Here is a 17520-nt window from a genome sequence, read left to right as displayed (position 1 = left end):
TATATATACGCTGAATATGCATGGGAGGTAATATACAATAGATATTGGGAGAAAACAACATATGCATTTTTTGGAGACACTGTGAAAGATTGTGCATTACGATCAAAATGTGGTACATCAGGGAAGTGTGATAGGCGATTGTGCAGCGGTTGCCCTCGCACAGGTTCATCAGGATGTATTATTCCTGTATGATACATATTTTGGTAAATGGGGTGTTAGAATATGGGCATCCAACTCAAAACCAATTGGCAATGAGTGGAGAGGCTCTAAGAGATTATAAACCGCAGGATTTTAGATTGCCCAACAATGTGGGACTAATATAATAATGTCAACACGCCCCCTCACGTGTAGCCTCGTTGGGTTTAACACGTGGACAATAAATCGGGTGACGCGGAGTAAAGGCACGGAGAGGCCCTAAGAGATTATAAACCGCAGGATTTTAGATTGTCCAACAATGTGGGACTAATATAATAATGTCAACACGCCCCCTCAGGTGTAGCCTCGTTGGGTCTAACACGTGGACAATAAATCGGGTGACGCGGATTAAAGGCGCGGTCAATGACTCGTCGTAAATAGCCTGCTCTGATACCATGTTAGAATATGGGCATCCAACTCAAAACCAGTTGGCAATGAATGGAGAGGCTCTAAGAGATTATAAACCGCAGGATTTTAGATTGCCCAACAATGTGAGACTAATATAATAATATCAACATGGGGTTTAATAAAAATCTGACTTTGGTGAAAGTCATTTTATATTGTAGAGATCCAGTGTCTTAACTGATCTTCGGTGCGATGGGTTTGGTTAGCAGTGTTACCGTTTGTTCTTGATTAATTATCATATCGTAATGCTTAATTGTTCGGGAGTAAAGACTTGGATTTTTTTTATTTATTTTTTCTTTTCTTGTAATGCTTAATTGCTTAAGAAAATGGATAAAAGAGTATGGAATCTAAATGTTGTAGTACACGAATTCATGAAGTAAACCATTCGCAAACATCGGTGTTTTCCTTCAGAATTGCAGTTTTATTGTATTTTTGTTCTTCTGTCTATTCTCATCACTATTTGGGCCGACGACCTAAGGGCGCTGAAGGAAGAGAGTCCCTTGCATGACCATTTTTTTTTTGTAAAATGAAGCCTCACGGCTCTTACACAATTGTGCAATTTGATAACAAGATTGCAAATCTTTGGTGTCCATGGTTACTTTTTTCCTTAACACGGTTGTCTCTTCTTTTTAGTCTAATTATCATAACTCCTTAAATATCTTATTTTTAGGTATATAATTGGAAAGCAAACTTTAATATAACATAACTAAAAATCCGTGTCTTAGAATTTTACAAATTTAATCTCGTTGGAAAGGTTATAAAAAAATCTACGCAATGAGTATAAATAACAATATCAAATTTAGAGTTTTTACGAAAAACTCGGAGGTATTTATCATTTTAAGCACAATTTTTGAAAATTAAATGTATATCCATTATGCAAACCACCACATTAGAGACATAATACTTTATGTAGCCATATTTTGGTTTATTCATCAACTAATTTTCCGTTGCAACTAATAATACGATGCACTCCCTTCGTTCAAGAAAAATGATACTTTCACTTTAGGCACAATTCTCGAAAATTAAATGCATAGCTATTATGCGAACCACCACAAAGGATGCATAACAAATTATGCAGCCATATTTTGGTTTATGGATCAACTAATTTTACGTTTTTGGAAAAGTGATATTTTCACTATGTTTAAGGAAAACTGATACATTTATTTTTTTTAATTTGGCCTATTTCTAGGCAAAATTAAACTGTGAAAGCATTTTTTTTTTCCTGAAACGAAGGTAGTTTATCCAGGCATATTTAGGGGCGACTCCAAAAGAATTAGGGCGACACAAAAAGACAAAAAAGGTCACCTAAACGTATAATGTAGCCATCCCTTATCTTCCGTTTTTTTGTAATGGCCAAACTACCCTTTACAATCAGTAGAAAACTTTACAATCGGGAAGTTAATCCACGATCGGAAGTCAATTTAGTTTATATAACTTCCGAATATAAAGTATCCTCAAAATAAAATCCTCTATCTTTTGAATTTTGATTATCCTATAATCAGTAGTAAATAAAGTTATCTTGACTCCCGATTAAAGTAGACCTTTGGCTAAAATGCCACCATAATCGGTAGTGAATTTAGGTTATTTAACTCCCGAATATAGAGTAGCCCGAAAATGAGATTTTACAAAAAATTTCTATCTTTTGAATTTTGATTATCCTATAATCGGTAGTAAATAAAGTTATATTGACTCCCGATTAAAGTAGACCTTTGGCTAAAATGCCACCATAATCGGTAGTGAATTTAGGTTATTTAACTCCCGAATATAGAGTAGCCCCAAAATGAGATTTTGCAAAAATTCTCTATCTTTTGAATTTTGATTATCCTCTAATCGGTAGTAAATAAAGTTATCTTGACTCCCGATTAAAGTAGACCTTTGGCTAAAATGCCACCATAATCAGTTTTGAAGTTAGGTTATTTAACTCCCGAATATAGAGTAGCCCCAAAATGAGATTTTGCAAAAGTTTTGTATCTTTTGAATTTTGATTATCCTATAATCGGTAATAAATAAAGTTATCTTGACTCCCGATTAAATTAGACCTTTGGAAAAAATGCTACCATAATCGGTAGTGAATTTAGGTTATTTAACTCCCAAATATAGAGTAGCCCCAAAATGAGATTTTGCAAAAATTCTCTATTTTTTGAATTTTGGTTGAGTCTATAATCGGCAGTAAATGAAGTTATCCTGAATTTCGATTATATAGTGCCTCTCTTTGCAAATACCCTATCATAATCGGTAGTCAAGATAGTTCATATAACTACCGAATATAGAGTAGCCCCATAATGAGATTTTGCAAAAATTCTCATTTTTGAATTTTGGTGGATCCTATAAATCGGTAGTAAATGAAGTTATCCTGACTTCCGATTATACAGTGTCTCTCTTTGCAAATATCCTACTATAATCGATAGTCAAGATAGTTCATATAACTACCGAATATAGAATAGCCCCAAAATGAGATTTTGCAAAAATTCTCATTTTTGAATTTTGGTGGATCCTATAAATCAGTAGTAAATGAAGTTATCCTGACTTCCGATTATACAGTGTCTCTCTTTGCAAATATCCTACTATAATCGATAGTCAAGATAGTTCATATAACTACCAAATATAGAATAGCCCCAAAATGAGATTTTGCAAAAATTCTCAATTTTTTGAATTTTGGTTGAGCCTATAATCGGTAGTAAATGAATTTATCCTGACTTCCGATTATACAGTGCCTCTCTTTGCAAATATCCTACTATAATCGATAGTCAAGATAGTTCATATAACTACCGGATATATAAAAAAAATGAGATTTTGCAAAAATTCTCAATTTTTTGAATTTTGGTTGAGCCTATAATCGGTAGTAAATGAAGTTATCCTGATTTCCGATTATACAGTGCCTCTCTTTGCAAATATCCTACTATAAGAATATAGAGTAGCCACGAAATGAGATTTTGCCAAAATCATCTATTTTTTGAATTTTGGTTAAGCCTATAATCGTTAGTAAATGAATTTATCATTAACTTCCGATTAATAGTAGCCCCAAATACGCATTTAGCACAAATTCATATCAATCAGTAGTATCTTTGCGTTACTTAACTACCAATTTACTATTAACAATCGGACACAAAATAACTTCCGATTACGGAAGGGCATTAACGTATTCTACTATCCTTTTGGACATCCCTTAACCTTGTCTATGGGTTGGGAACAAAAAAGTCGCCCCTAAAAATGCCAGGTAGTTTATGCTTAAAAATATCATTCAAAAAAGAAAAAAATACATAAAGAATCATGGAGCCACCACAAAGAATGCATAACAGTATACACAATCGTATTTGGGTTCATATATTCATTAATTTCGTTATGCAACCACTAAAACGATGTACACGCCTTAAAAAATAATATTCCGACAAAAGAAAAATGTATAACGCGTTATGCAATCAGGAATGTTTCTTTTCTTCTTATTTTCGCTCGGGTCTCCTCACCGTGGCAATGGTGTTCTAGTTATCTTTTCATTGATGTACTAGAATGTGTGTTTGCTTACAACAAATTCTTTTATGAAATTTGATTTGTCCATCAAAAAAAAAGATATATCAAATTCTTATACTTTTCTTTAACTAGTGAGCAATAAGTTGCCAGGACTACCTAACACATCAAAGGTTTGTTGCCAGGACTACCTAACACATCAAAGGTTTGTTGGATATTAAAAATGGGGTGGGATCCGTTGACATGGTTATATTGACATAATCTTTATATTTTAGCGTCATTTTTTCTACTGAGCCCAACCGGTAATGAATTTGAAGATAATTTTTTGGTGACATTTCCTTCTTATAAGTATCTACATTCCAATCAAAAATGAGAGCATTCCGAGATGAATAAATCCACCGTCTACGATTTTGATATCAGTCGTTGAAGATTAACGGTTGAAATTAAAATTTGTTGATGACGAAGTTTCGTATTTCAGAATATTTTCATTTTTGGTAGAAATATAGAGTTTTATATGAGAAACATGTCACCAAAAGATTAGCTTCAAATTCATTGCCGATTGGGCTCAATTGAAAAAGTGACGCTAAAAATGTGAAGATTATGTCAATATAACCATGTCAACCGATCCTACACCATTATAAATTTCTACTTGAACTTTGACTATGTATAAGAAGATGTGCGCACCACTTGCAAGCCCATTAAATGTTTTTGTTTGACCAATCAAAAAATGCTGCAGCTAGATTAATAAAATGGTCTAACAGTGCACGAACAAACTTTTTTCCATGCAACAAGGTGGTAGAGAGGTTTATATATTCCCTAAGGACTTAACAGTACACACTGTCTCTAGCATGCGGGAAGTAAAAAAAGAGTATGTGAAGAGATAAAAGATTCGGTAAGTATAAACAACTTGTAGTGGACAGCCCATATCAATTTTCCCTTGCATCTTGTCCCCTCATATATGATGAAACTTGACTTTTTGAGATGTTAAGTGGAGACTTAAAACTGAAAGTTATCCTTAACTTGAACCCTTCAACTTAAATGGATTATAGATATAAGCTGTTAAATCATCGACACTTCATCAGTAAGGTAGACATAAGATTGGAGAAGATCTTATAGATTTTTCGAAGATTTCTTCATCACATTAAGCAATATGGCTCCTCCGCCTCCTTTTCCTCCACATTTTCTCCTGGTATTCATTATCATCTTTTGTGTTCATTTCAGTGTCTTAGTTCAATCTGCAGTTTCCAAAAACCAAACTTTTCGAATCATAAACAACGGGGAATCTACTTTTTGGCTGAGTAGCGAATACAATGTTACGAAATATGGCGAGGCAGCTAGTATCAACTTCATTGGATCATCATCCAAACTTTCTTATGACCCATTTGGGTTGTATTTCTATAACAGTACCCCTAATGCATATATTCTTGGCATTGGAGGTCCTCTTCCTGATTCATACGATTACATACTCAGGGAAGTTCGTTGGGTTTGGGGTGCTAATCTCAATGACCCTGTTCGTGAAAATGCTACTCTCACTTTCGGACGTGACGGAAATTTAGTCCTTGCAGATGCTGATGGTCGCATTGTTTGGCAAACTAACACAGCCAACAAAGGTGTTACCGGAATTTCTATGAAGCCTAACGGGAATTTAGTTCTTCATGACAAAAGAGGGAGGTTTATTTGGCAGAGTTTCCAACACCCAACTGATACTCTTTTAGTTGGTCAATCGCTTCAGCTCAAAGGTAGTAGTACCAAACTCGTAAGACGTACATCAAACCAAGACAGTCGTGATGGTCCTCATAGTATGATGATTGATGGTAAAAAAGGTTTCATAATGTATCGAAACCATTCTGGTAAACTTGTTCCATATGCAGGTTGGAAAACAATGGGTCTTTTAAACGTGACATTTCATTCTGTTAAAATGTTTGATCCAGTTCAAGATACAGGGCGATTGTTTGAACGTCCAACGGGGAACACCACTTATTTCTTAACACTGGGTTACGCTAACCGAACTCGAAGAGTTTTACTTATGAAATTGGATAAAGTTTATACTGATTCGTTTCTTAGGTTAGAACAAGATGGAAACCTCAAACTTCATATCTACGTTATGGGTGGATATGAGGAAGTACGTTATTATTATTGGCATTCACGAACATATGCTTTTTTTGGAAATACGGTGAAAGAATGTGCATTATGATCAAAATGTGGCACGTATGGGAAGTGTGATAGGAGATTGTGTAGTGCTTGCCCTCCTAACAGCTCATCGGGATGTGTTATCACTATATGATCCGTGTCTGTTCGAACCTACGCTCGTAATTGGCCTTTGGTGGATGGGTATGGTTAGCAACTATGTTATCAAAGTGCGAGTCGCCCAGGGGGCGCCCAGCAAAAAAGGAGCCCAGGCGCTAATACATTTTATTTTACTTTTTTTCTGGGAAGTCGAGGCGAGGTGATAGGCTTGGCGCCTCGCCTCGCCCAGCGCCTATTACAACATAGGTTAGCAATGTAATTGTTAGTTTATGTTTAATTGCCAACTGCGTTCATTGAGATGTAATTATATCCGTACGACTCGATTAAGCAACTAAGAAAAGTTAAACATCCTTTAACAGTGAATTTTCCCTCAACTGTGACTCGATTTCTCCGTTGGTAGAGATTCTCCGGAACCATTTTCCTTTTGCTCCGACTTGTGTTATTCAGCCATAGTATCAGTTATAGAGAGAAGCAAAGTTGGGCCAAAATATTTTGGATGAGGGGAAAAATAGTGGGCCAGGAATTCTTTTGAGCCCAAGGTGGATTTCAGAATTCTCCGGGGTCACTTCACATGTCTTTGTATGTGTTAAAGACAGTGAGGGGTGAGCAAAAACACCCAAATCCACAAATTTTACCCAAACTAATCCGTATTTTGACAGGTGGACACCCAGTTTATTTCTCGGCGGATTGTATGCGGATGGATTTTGAAACCGATCATTTTTACGGGTTAGACGTGGGTGGAACATCGACCATCCTTTGGACACCTAACCTTAAGGATAATATTAGTATTATACATATTTGAAGGTTATTATGAAAATTGGTAGATAATATATATAGTTTGCTACTGAGAAGCATCGAAGATCCTCAATGATATTCCAAGTTTATAAATTTTGGTTTGATCGAAGGCCATTATATCAATAAATATTATAATTTTGATTATTGGAAAGACATTGTGTTACTCCTTTTTACGTTAGTTACTTATATTTTAGAAATCTAAGTTTCAAAATTAAGTTATATTACTCATGTTCAACATTTATCTTATAATGTTTTCAGATCCACAAACCTATCTGCATCCGCTCATCCGTGAGTGTCACATCCGACGGGTAATGGATTGTATGTGGGAGAAATTTTCAAATCCGCAACTGAAATGGATTGGACACGTGTGATACTAAATCTGCATCTACTGACCCATTACTCACCAAGATATAGTAGATTATATAACAATAAAAACTATATCTATTAATGTATTTGGGAACTCATAAAATTATTAATATATTGAGACATTCACGGTCAACAATAATAACTATAACATGGGATATTTTCTGGCGGACATAATCCAGCGTGTTCAATCTTAGGATGGCCACTATGGTCATCCAAGATACATGATTCAGGATGGTTCATGGTGGCCTCCTAGCCATTATGGTGGTTCAAGATGCAATCTAAAAATTCCAAACGATTATGCGCTCAGGGACCAATGATTTGGCGCCCAAATATTGGAGCCGTTAGATTTTTAAGTTTAAAGAGAATCTGATGGCTAAAATTGTGAGCGCCAAACGGTTTGGCTTTGTGAACGCAAAATGGTTTGGCATTCTAAATATAAACATAAAATCTGATGGCTAAGATTAAAAGCGCCAAATCATTTGGCACTTTGAAAAAGTTTTCCAGCGCCAAATCATTGGTCGCTTCTGTGTTGGTTCAAGATGACATCAAGCAAATGCTTGAACCTCGTGTTGAATCAAGCAAAATGCAACACTTTTGCAACACTTCTTAGGCTGAATTTTGGATGTTGGATAACCATAGTGGTCAGCCTTAGTTCAAGCTTAAGCTGAGATACCCGAGAATGAAGAAAACCATGATAGAAGGTATTTTAATAAGAAGCAGATAGGATGTAGGACGGATATTGAACTATCATTTGGAATATTGAAGAGGAAGTTTCATATTGTTTATGAACCATATCGATCGTTTAAACCAATAGAAACATATAAAGTTATATTCACCTACATCATTTTTCATAATATGGTAATCAAGAACACCCGACGGGATACCAGTTGGACAAGTTATGCAGATAAAAATTTGAGGAAAAAAGGTCAACTCCTTTATAGTGTGCCCGCAAGAGAGTGTAAAATAGTATAAAACGGAATTCAAAACGTACATTTATATTTAAGACTAAGGAAGGATCTCACTACGCACAATTGGGATGAATTCGGAAAAAGAACCCCTCAATGAATTGGTTTGTTGTTACTTAATAGTTATCATTTCAATCATTTTAATTATATTTAGGTAGTTTGGTTCGTGCAATATATGGAATTTTAAACTAACTATTACGTACGGAATTTATAACTAATAACTAAACATGTGTATTGACAATATTGTTATCCTCATCCAATGTGTTGTCCTCAAAATCAGAATCAATGTCAACTGGTGTTGGGCGTCCTTATTCCTTTTATGCTTGAATTTCATAAAATTCATCTTGCCAGACTCGTAATTGTACAACATTCATCCCTGACATGTCCATTCACAAGATTTACTCTGATGTGCGTATTAAATTTTCTGTTTAACAGTGTGACAACCTTTCTTATTTTCTGCAGCCATTTACTTACTCTTTACTATTTTAACGATATCGGTTGTTCTTGTTTTATAAATAATTCTTGAATGCTGAATTTTGAAGTTGATAATCGTGACGTACCATGAGCTATGCCTTTATTTTTATTTTCCTTTTTTGACACCCGGTCCATCATATATTTTCCATTTATATTAAGATTAGTATTACCATGTGGAATTCCGCCAGTATTGGGTTGAGAGTTTAAGTTTGTTTCCGGTGAAGAATAAAGAGACCCTTGAGAAGAATTTTTAGTCTCGTAACGTGATTCCTTCAGTACTTGATATCCATTCGACAGATCAAGGTTATATCGGTTCAACTTTCGGAGGATGTAGAAATAGTTTTTGTGCTTGAAACTCGAAGTTCTGGTTCTTTCTCATTCCTATGGAGTTTTTTGTTAATTAAGTTTGAATGTTTAAAAATTGGTTATTACAACAAACATAACATCAATTAAAAAATTTGAAATGCGACTTATACCACATCAACTTCAGTACCACCACTCATTATACAACGATTCATTTGTATCATTAATGCTACCCAATTGTTCATGTCTTTGCTGATTGTATTAATGACAACCCAGCATCATCATGTTTTTCTGACTAAAATGCTTATGAATATTCCCCCAGCGCGTATTATGTTGTTTTTGAGCACTATTGATATTCTCAAGCGTAAATGCTAGATAACATCAGGAAATAGATTTATCTTCATCCAAACTATACTTTGGACCGTGAATTTTTTTGGTGATGAAACATTTTCTGTCGAAGTATTTTTTGTTATGCTCAACCAAACTTTTTTTTTTGGAATTTTCTTTATCTTCTAATTTAGAGATCGAGAATTATAGATTACGCGTTTGAGATTATAAGAAACTTTGACTCTAAAAGGTGTGGTTTAGAGTCGAGTTGAATTTATAGGAAATGAAATTAAAGTCATTGGATGGAACTAGCCGTTAATTATGGGCTCAGTGAAGATAAACACAACTTAAAATGATACGCGTCTCAACCAGAACCGAGTCTCGGGTATCCCTAGATCAGCCGTCTCCGGTTGGACTGGCACAACTTGAGATAGGATATGCAAATTCTCAGATCCGAGCCTTTGCCCATCGGGTTTAACTATTTTCCTGCTCTACTGTGGGAGTGGGGATGGAAATTTTACCCATCTGCCAACTCCACATGAGTTGCTATTAGTAGATTATCAAATTCTTATGTTATGGGACATAAACTAGATTATGGGTTATTTTTATTTATACTCCTATAAGTGGAAAATTATTAGTATTTTTTTTTATTATTATTAGATAAAGAGTATTACATTAACTAGTTGGAATCCTAGCAAGCTAAGATCCAACAACGTACTACTACTTTAATTGAACAGGTTGTTGTGTGAGCCTACCAGCAAGCCTCATGGGTAACCTAGCCAAGGGAGCTGAAGGGGGGCTGAGATTTCGTCACAAGGAGGACAAGCTAACTCTACCTTCCATGTTAATTCCCGTAATATTACTATTATTATTATTTTATTTTATTATTAGATAAATAATATTACATTAAGTAGTTGGAAGCTTAACAAGCTAAGCTCCAACAACGTACTACTACATTAATTGAACAGGTTATTGTGCTAATCTACCCGCGAGCCTCATGGGTAACCTAGCCAAGGGAGCCGAAGCGGATGGGGGATGAGATTTTGTCACAAGGGGGGAAAGCTAATTCTACCTTCAATGTTAATTCCTGAAATATTACGTCATTGGGGGCTCAAACCTGGGACCTCCTGTAGTGCATGAAACTTTGGGAAATGGGATGACCAACTGAACTAGGTGCCCGTTTTTGTCATGTTCTTAAGAAAAATAAAAAAAAAAGATTTTTCTTTTATTCTTTCTGAAATGGAAATGATGCTAATTATATTTTTATTCAGAAAAAAGATAATCATACTCCTTTCATTTCATTTCAAAATAACATGTTGGTTTCATGCATAATTTACATATAAAACCAGCCTATTATTTTTTGGTTTTTTTTTTGGTAGTTGGCAACTGAAAAGGCAAAACAAACAAACAAAAGGAAAGTTACAGACTAGACAACATCAGCGAGAAGAGCGCTGGATATACATGAAGGAGGTTGGGAAGATGTCCATAACTCGTGGACATTATGCTTGACAACGAATTTAGCGAGTATATGACCAGTATCATTAGCTCTTCGCGACATAAAGTTATACTCTACTTGAGGAAATCTGGAGGTGGCAGTTCTGAGCTCATTTAAAATGCTGATAATCCTCCACGGAAACCTAGTTAACTCTCCTTTGAGAATTTGAATCATAGTAAGAGAATTGCTTTCAATAACAAATTTTTCGAAGACCATTCTGTTGACCAGTTTAACAGCAAGTACAAATCCATTGGCTTCAGCGATGAGGGGGATACAATAATTGCTGATAGATGTTTCTGCACCGATTAATACCCCTTGGTGATCCCTGGTAACAGCTGCATTTGAAGATCTCCAATTCTTTATGGCTGCATCAATGTTGATCTTTATCGTGCCCTCTGTTGGTGGAGACCATCTAATCATTTCATGTGCTGGGGTAGTAGTATGCTCTTGGGGATGTGATTGAATCATGGGATCATAATTTTCTTTATAATATAGATTGAACCAATAATGACCCTGTTGTAAAACTGCATCAATATACACTTGTTTCCTCTCAAAAACTAAAGTGTTTCTAGCTTTCGATATTGCCCAAAATAAGTTTGACCCCAAACAGAAGTGATAATCATCATCTTTAAGTAGTAACCAATTAGCTACAAGAGTTTCTATAGTTACCTCATTGTTGTCGAGTCTGAGACCAAGTGGAGAGGCAAACAGGATTGCTTGTGCAAAAGGACAGTGCAGGAATAGGTGGTCTGCCGTCTCATCTGCCACATTACAGAAGTGACATTCAATTGGGACTCCTTCTACGAATCTACCTACTTTGTGTGCTACCTCAATGCCATTATGTAGAAGTATCCACATGAAGTTATGGACTTTTAGAGCAAGCTTCTTAACTGCCCAAAATATTTTCCAAGGGAAAGTAGTATCATTGAGGTTATACGGTCCTCCTGCAATAGAGTTGAGATGGGTCTGGAATGACTTCGTGGTGAAATCTCCATGTGTTGTAAATGTCCAGATCATTTTATTTTTAGAATATATGTTGATGTAGATCTTGAGTATTTTCACTGAAGTAAACTGATCAAAAAGTAGATATATAAGCTCCTCATTCCAGTTTCCAGATGTCGTCGTCAACTCTTTTACCATTTGAGGCAAGTTTCCTGAATTTGTTGGGTAGGAAGGAGTGAATCTAGGGATTGATGGAATTCAAGGATCAGTCCAAATTCTAAAATCACTGCCATCATCCAAAAGCCAAAGGAACCCCTCTTTCAAGTTTTTTCTACTATCCAACATGGCAGCCCAAGTGGTAGAACACCTCTGCGGTTTCTTTGTAGTCCAGAAAGAAACATCCCTCAGATACTTTGCTTTTAGCAACACAACCCAAAGAGAAGAAGAATCACGTAGAAATCTCCATGCCAGTTTAGCTATTAAAGCCTTGTTGAGTAGCTCTAGAGACCTCAATCCCAAACCATCCTTTTCTTTGCTTGTAGTAAACCAGTCCCAATTCAAGTAATGCATCTTCCTTTGTTCTCTTGAATGACCCCACCAGAAATTTCTTATTGTCTGATTTAGCTTGTTGATAATTTCTTTTGGGATTATGCTGACGGCTATAAAATAAATAGGTAGAAGAGCAACCACATATTGTATTAGTACTGTCCTTCCTACATGTGAAAGAAAGTGTCTTTTCCAGCCTATAAGCTTACCATCAAACTTCTCCACCAGAAATTTATGAGATGCACAACTATTCGCCTGCTTTAAAATTTGGAAACCCAAATATTTGTCTTCATTGCTCATTTTACCGACTCCTAGTTCTGCAATCACCTCCTCTTGTCTCTCATCTGACACATGTTTGCTGAAGAATATAGCTGACTTTTTGTAGTTCGCTTGTTGACCAGACTAGATGTAATATTTGTAGAACTGATTTTTGCATTATTTGGAACTCCAGAAAGCATCACATCATCATCAAATATTATATGAGTTATAAAAGGATCCCATCGATTGAGCCAGTAACCAGCGTACATTCCATCCCTTTCCATTCTCTGCATTATGCTTGTTAAACTTTGAGAGCATAGAATAAATAGAAAATGAGAGAGAGGGAAGCCTTGGCGAATGCCCCTTTCACCATAAAATAATCCTTCAGGTTGCCCATTCAGTAAAATAGAAAAGGATGTGGATTTTACACAATTCATTATTAGATTATGAGAGTGGCCTTGAATACCGAAACTAAGAAGCACTTAACTTAAAAAAGACCAGTCCACTCTATCACAGGATTTGCTCATATCAAGTTTGAGGGAAAAAGAACCAGTGATATGGGAGTGGAATTGTTCATTGAATGAATGAGTTCTTTAGCATCCACAGCATTATTAATAATCTACCTTCCATGGATAAAGGAATATTGAGTCTTTTATATCAAATTGTCAAGCATGGGGCTGAGTCTAATAGTTATGATTTTCGTTATCACCTTGTAGAGAACATTCCATAGAGCGATTGGTCTGTACTCAGCTGGGGTTGAAGGATTTTTAACTTTCGGGACAAGAGCAAGAAAAGTATGGTTCAATCCAGGTGGGAGTGATGCATATCTGAAGCAATCTTGAATGAGGGTCGTAACTTCTGGACCAATAATATGCCAACAGTTTTTGTAAAAAAGGGAAGGGTATCCATCAGGTCTCGGGGACTTAACTGAGCTCATTTTCCTAATTGTATTGAAAATTTCCTCGGAACTAGGAATAGAGGAAAGCTTGTTGCATTCGGTCTGAGATAAAATGTTGGAATTTGTGAGAGAGAACATATTAGGAATTACTGAGTTATCTTTTGAAAAAATATCATGGAAGTGAGATACCAATAAGTTCCTAACACTATATATCATGCTCAGAAATCCAGTTGCCATCATTATCTTTGAGAGCTATAATTCTATTTTTAGACCTCCTATGAATGACAGAAAGGTGAAATACCTGAGTATTTTTGTCGCAGTTAGGGACCCAAGATGAGTGATTCCTCTGCTCCCAGAACATCCTTTCTCTTCTTGTAAGAACTTCTATCTTGTTAAGGATAGATTTTTCCTCCTCTCTAGTGTCAGTTAGGTGAGCTCTAGCTTGCAAGTCAAGAAGATTCTGTTTCTCTTGTTGTAACTTTCTTGTAACATGTCCAAAAGTAATTTTGCTCCATTTTGTCAAATCATTACTCAAAGAACTTAACTTATTGAGAGTATTGCTAGAAGAATTGCCCCAACTCTTTTGAATTTCCTCCATAAATTGGGAGAGTACTCAAAGAACTTAACTTATTGAGAGTATTGCTAGAAAAAATATTCAAACTTATACTGTCTCTGCTTTTTAGGAGGTTTTCTCATTGTATTTAACAAAATTGGAGCGTGATCACTGCATATTCGAGGCAGATGGAGAACTGCAACATCAGGAAAAAGAAGTCTCCATTTTGTATTAGATAAAGCTCTATCCGACCATTCTATATTAAATAAATCAGCCTATTATTTTGAAAGGAAAAGAATATCAGTTAAAGTCACATAGAATAATACTCCAGAAGACACACAAATAAAGCTCGTACCATAATTCCAAGATCACACACGAAAAAAAACGTTAATTAAATTCCAGAAGACATATATTGGACCAAAGATCCATTTTTATTCATTAAGTTTAAGTGACTTTCGGTCACTAAATGAAATTGCAATTATGGACCATGAAATAAGCTTACGAGTCATGATGCAGACATTACTCACACAACCAAGCACTCACCACAGGGTCCAGGTCCACCACCGTGAGATCGAGGAATTATATATGCTTCGTTCACAAAAGATTTAATTTAGGTGAACAAACGTTACAGTGTTTTTTGGAAAATCATTTTAAACTGCTGGGCAGTGAAGGCTATAGGCCACTACAGAATCTAAAGTTCTCTTTCTTTCTTTCTTTCTTTTCGATGATCGATAACACAACAATCATTTAAGTAAGCTGTCAAGATCTTAAACGAATTACCCAAGTGATTACGCATTGGAACCACAAGAGTCATGATTTAGAAACTTGAACTAACATAATCACTGGAGTAGTTAGCAACTTAGGTACCACTGACCCGTTTTTTTGTTTTTGGTATGCCTAGCTAGCCTAGTATAATAGCAATTACGTGTTGAATTCATATGTCTCTCTTATCGAAAATTAAGCTAAATTATGTGTTAGTGAGAATCTAATGCACTCTTTCAAGAGTGTTCTTTGAATCTCTTGAAACTATCACATTTACATTGTTTAACTATAAGATTCGGATGGAAAGTTGCTTGTCTCATCTAAATATTCTAAACATTAGCATTAGAAGACAAGATATGAAGATTTTCTTTCCCAACAAATTTCCCAAGGTATATTATGCGAGAGAAACCTAACAGCGGGCCGGGATTGAAGTAATATAGTCAGGCTTATCGAAAAGCCCATGATATGACGATTCCAAATGACGACGGAATCATGATTTAAGGTTTAAGGTAAAACGGAACTAAGATCCAATCCTCATGCTATTCATGTTAATATAAAGTGAAAACTACAGCCACATTCATTTTCTCACCTTCCACCACTGTCAAACCCACGCGTGTAAAAGTTCACACGCGCACCCAAAATCGGCGTATAAATTCTGCCGAAACCCGAAATTTTCAAAATTCAGTTTTCTTTTTATTTTATTTCCAAGTTTAACCTCACTTTATGTTTTGAGATTTTGTATTGAGATTTTGTTCTGAGAGATTGAGATAGAGCCGGAGCGAGACCTAAAGTATTGAATAATCGAGAGTTGCGAATGAGCTGATTGAGAGATTCAATTTACTCAGCAAAGATAATCTGAAATTCAAGCTCAGGTTCGTTCGTTTTATCTTTGATTCTGATCTTGTTTAACTTTGATTCTGATCTTGTTTAATCTTGATTCGATTCTAGGTTTTAGTTTCTTTAAGATTATGATCTATTATTTTAAGTTACAGAGTTTAATTTAGGTTTTCGAATGGATTTTTAGATATTTTAAGCTTGTTTTTGAATTTACGATCAATGCAGATCTTTTTGATTCAATCTTTTAGTTTCGATTTCACAGAGTTCCAACTCCATTGCACTGTACTCATCTCTAAAGTTCTCCTAAAACTGCAACATGATTTAATAACACTCATCAGGGAAGGAATAACTTTATATGCATAACAGGTTATGCAGATACTCTAAACAATGCATAACTTGTCATGCAGTCAATGTTGGATCTGCATAAGATGTTATGCAGTTAAACAATGCATGATGCAGGGTATGCTTAACCAATATAATAAGGCTTTTTATATGCATAACAAGTTATGCAGATACTCTAAATAATGCATAAAGGGTCATGCAGTTATTTTTGGATCTGCATAAGATGTTATGCAGTTAAACAATGTTTGTATTTTAACTGCATAAGCAGTTATGCATAATAAGTTATGCAGTTCACCATGTTTGCTTTTACTGCATAACCAGTTATGCATAATAAGCTACGCAGTTCAGTATAGTTGCTTTTACTGCATAAGCAGTTATGCATAATAAGCTACGCAGTTATGCATAGTTGCTTTTAATGCATAGCCAGTTATGCATAACAAGTTACGCAGTTATGCATAGCTGTTTTTACTGCATAACCAGTTATGCATAACAAGTTATGCAGATACTCTAAACAATGCATAACAGGTCATGCAGTTAATTTTGGATCTGCCTAAGATGTTATGCAGTATAGATATGATTTGATTTTTTAAATTTGATCTTTGCTGTTGTTGATTTGATATTTTAATTTTGAGTAAGAATTTTTTTTCTGAAGCAACATGCAGGATAGATATGTTTTATTTTTTCTCTTTTTGTGTTTTGCAGTGTGAAATGCCTGTTATTAGTGCACTAGCTGTGATTCACTTTTTTCTCTTAGCACATCATGTTGATATCAATTCAACTCTGGAGAATTTGAAGACAGTCGTTTGCCTGAAGTGGACTCGTTTGCTACCTCATCATGTCAGTTTTTCTTTTAATGATGAAAGCAAGTTTTTGCGAGTTGATTCTGATTTTCTGCTTCAGTGTTTTGTATATCGTTGCCACTATAAAGGTCATAAGAGCTTTGATTTACTTGTTGAAGTTGTCTCCAATTCTTTCAATTGTTCCAGCAGTCGTAGTAGAGCTTCATAAAGTATGCATTTAATAGAACCTGAACCAGAACAAGCTATGGTGAATTTCCTTGAAGATGGTTCTGTCCCTGTTAACAAGGTTCTTAAGACTGAGGGTTGGGATAAATTACTTGGTGAAGTTAGTAAAGTTTTTTTTGGAGGTGTAGCAGAGGTACGTATTGCAGTGAAGAAATACGAGCTAAAGTCTGGGTATGTTCTTGTATATACTAAGAATGAACCTAGCAGGTTCTATGCAAAATGCTCTAAAGAAAATTGCCCTTGGGAGTATAAGGTTTGTGCTGTTGATGTTGAAAACAGGATGCTTAAGGTTAAGAAATATTATAGCAGTCATCACTGTG

At 35.5% G+C, this 17520-nt stretch overlaps 3 protein-coding genes across 3 annotated transcripts; 1 reads left to right on the top strand and 2 right to left on the bottom strand.

Annotated features, from left to right (window-relative positions):
* The first annotated feature begins 5215 nt into the window (after positions 1 to 5215).
* LOC113324101 (EP1-like glycoprotein 2) lies at positions 5216 to 6259 on the top strand. Its single transcript, XM_026572438.1, has one exon. It carries the CDS (start codon positions 5216 to 5218, stop codon positions 6257 to 6259), a length of 1044 nt encoding a protein of 347 aa, XP_026428223.1.
* A 4709-nt stretch (positions 6260 to 10968) lies between these two features.
* On the bottom strand, positions 10969 to 12177 carry LOC113324100. The gene has a single exon (XM_026572437.1). The coding sequence runs from the start codon at positions 12175 to 12177 to the stop codon at positions 10969 to 10971; it is 1209 nt and encodes a 402-aa protein (XP_026428222.1).
* A 60-nt stretch (positions 12178 to 12237) lies between these two features.
* On the bottom strand, positions 12238 to 14279 carry LOC113324099. Its single transcript, XM_026572436.1, has 4 exons — positions 13983 to 14279; positions 13493 to 13783; positions 12924 to 13070; positions 12238 to 12780 (listed from the first exon to the last, which is right to left on the bottom strand). Exons 1-4 carry the CDS (start codon positions 14277 to 14279, stop codon positions 12238 to 12240), a joined length of 1278 nt encoding a protein of 425 aa, XP_026428221.1.
* Positions 14280 to 17520: the final 3241 nt, after the last annotated feature.

Source organism: Papaver somniferum, chromosome 11, assembly GCF_003573695.1.
Source record: "Papaver somniferum cultivar HN1 chromosome 11, ASM357369v1, whole genome shotgun sequence".
Taxonomy (NCBI): Eukaryota; Viridiplantae; Streptophyta; class Magnoliopsida; order Ranunculales; family Papaveraceae; genus Papaver; species Papaver somniferum.
Note: the sequence above shows the minus strand (reverse complement) of the source record. Positions and strands in the feature narration are given on the sequence as shown.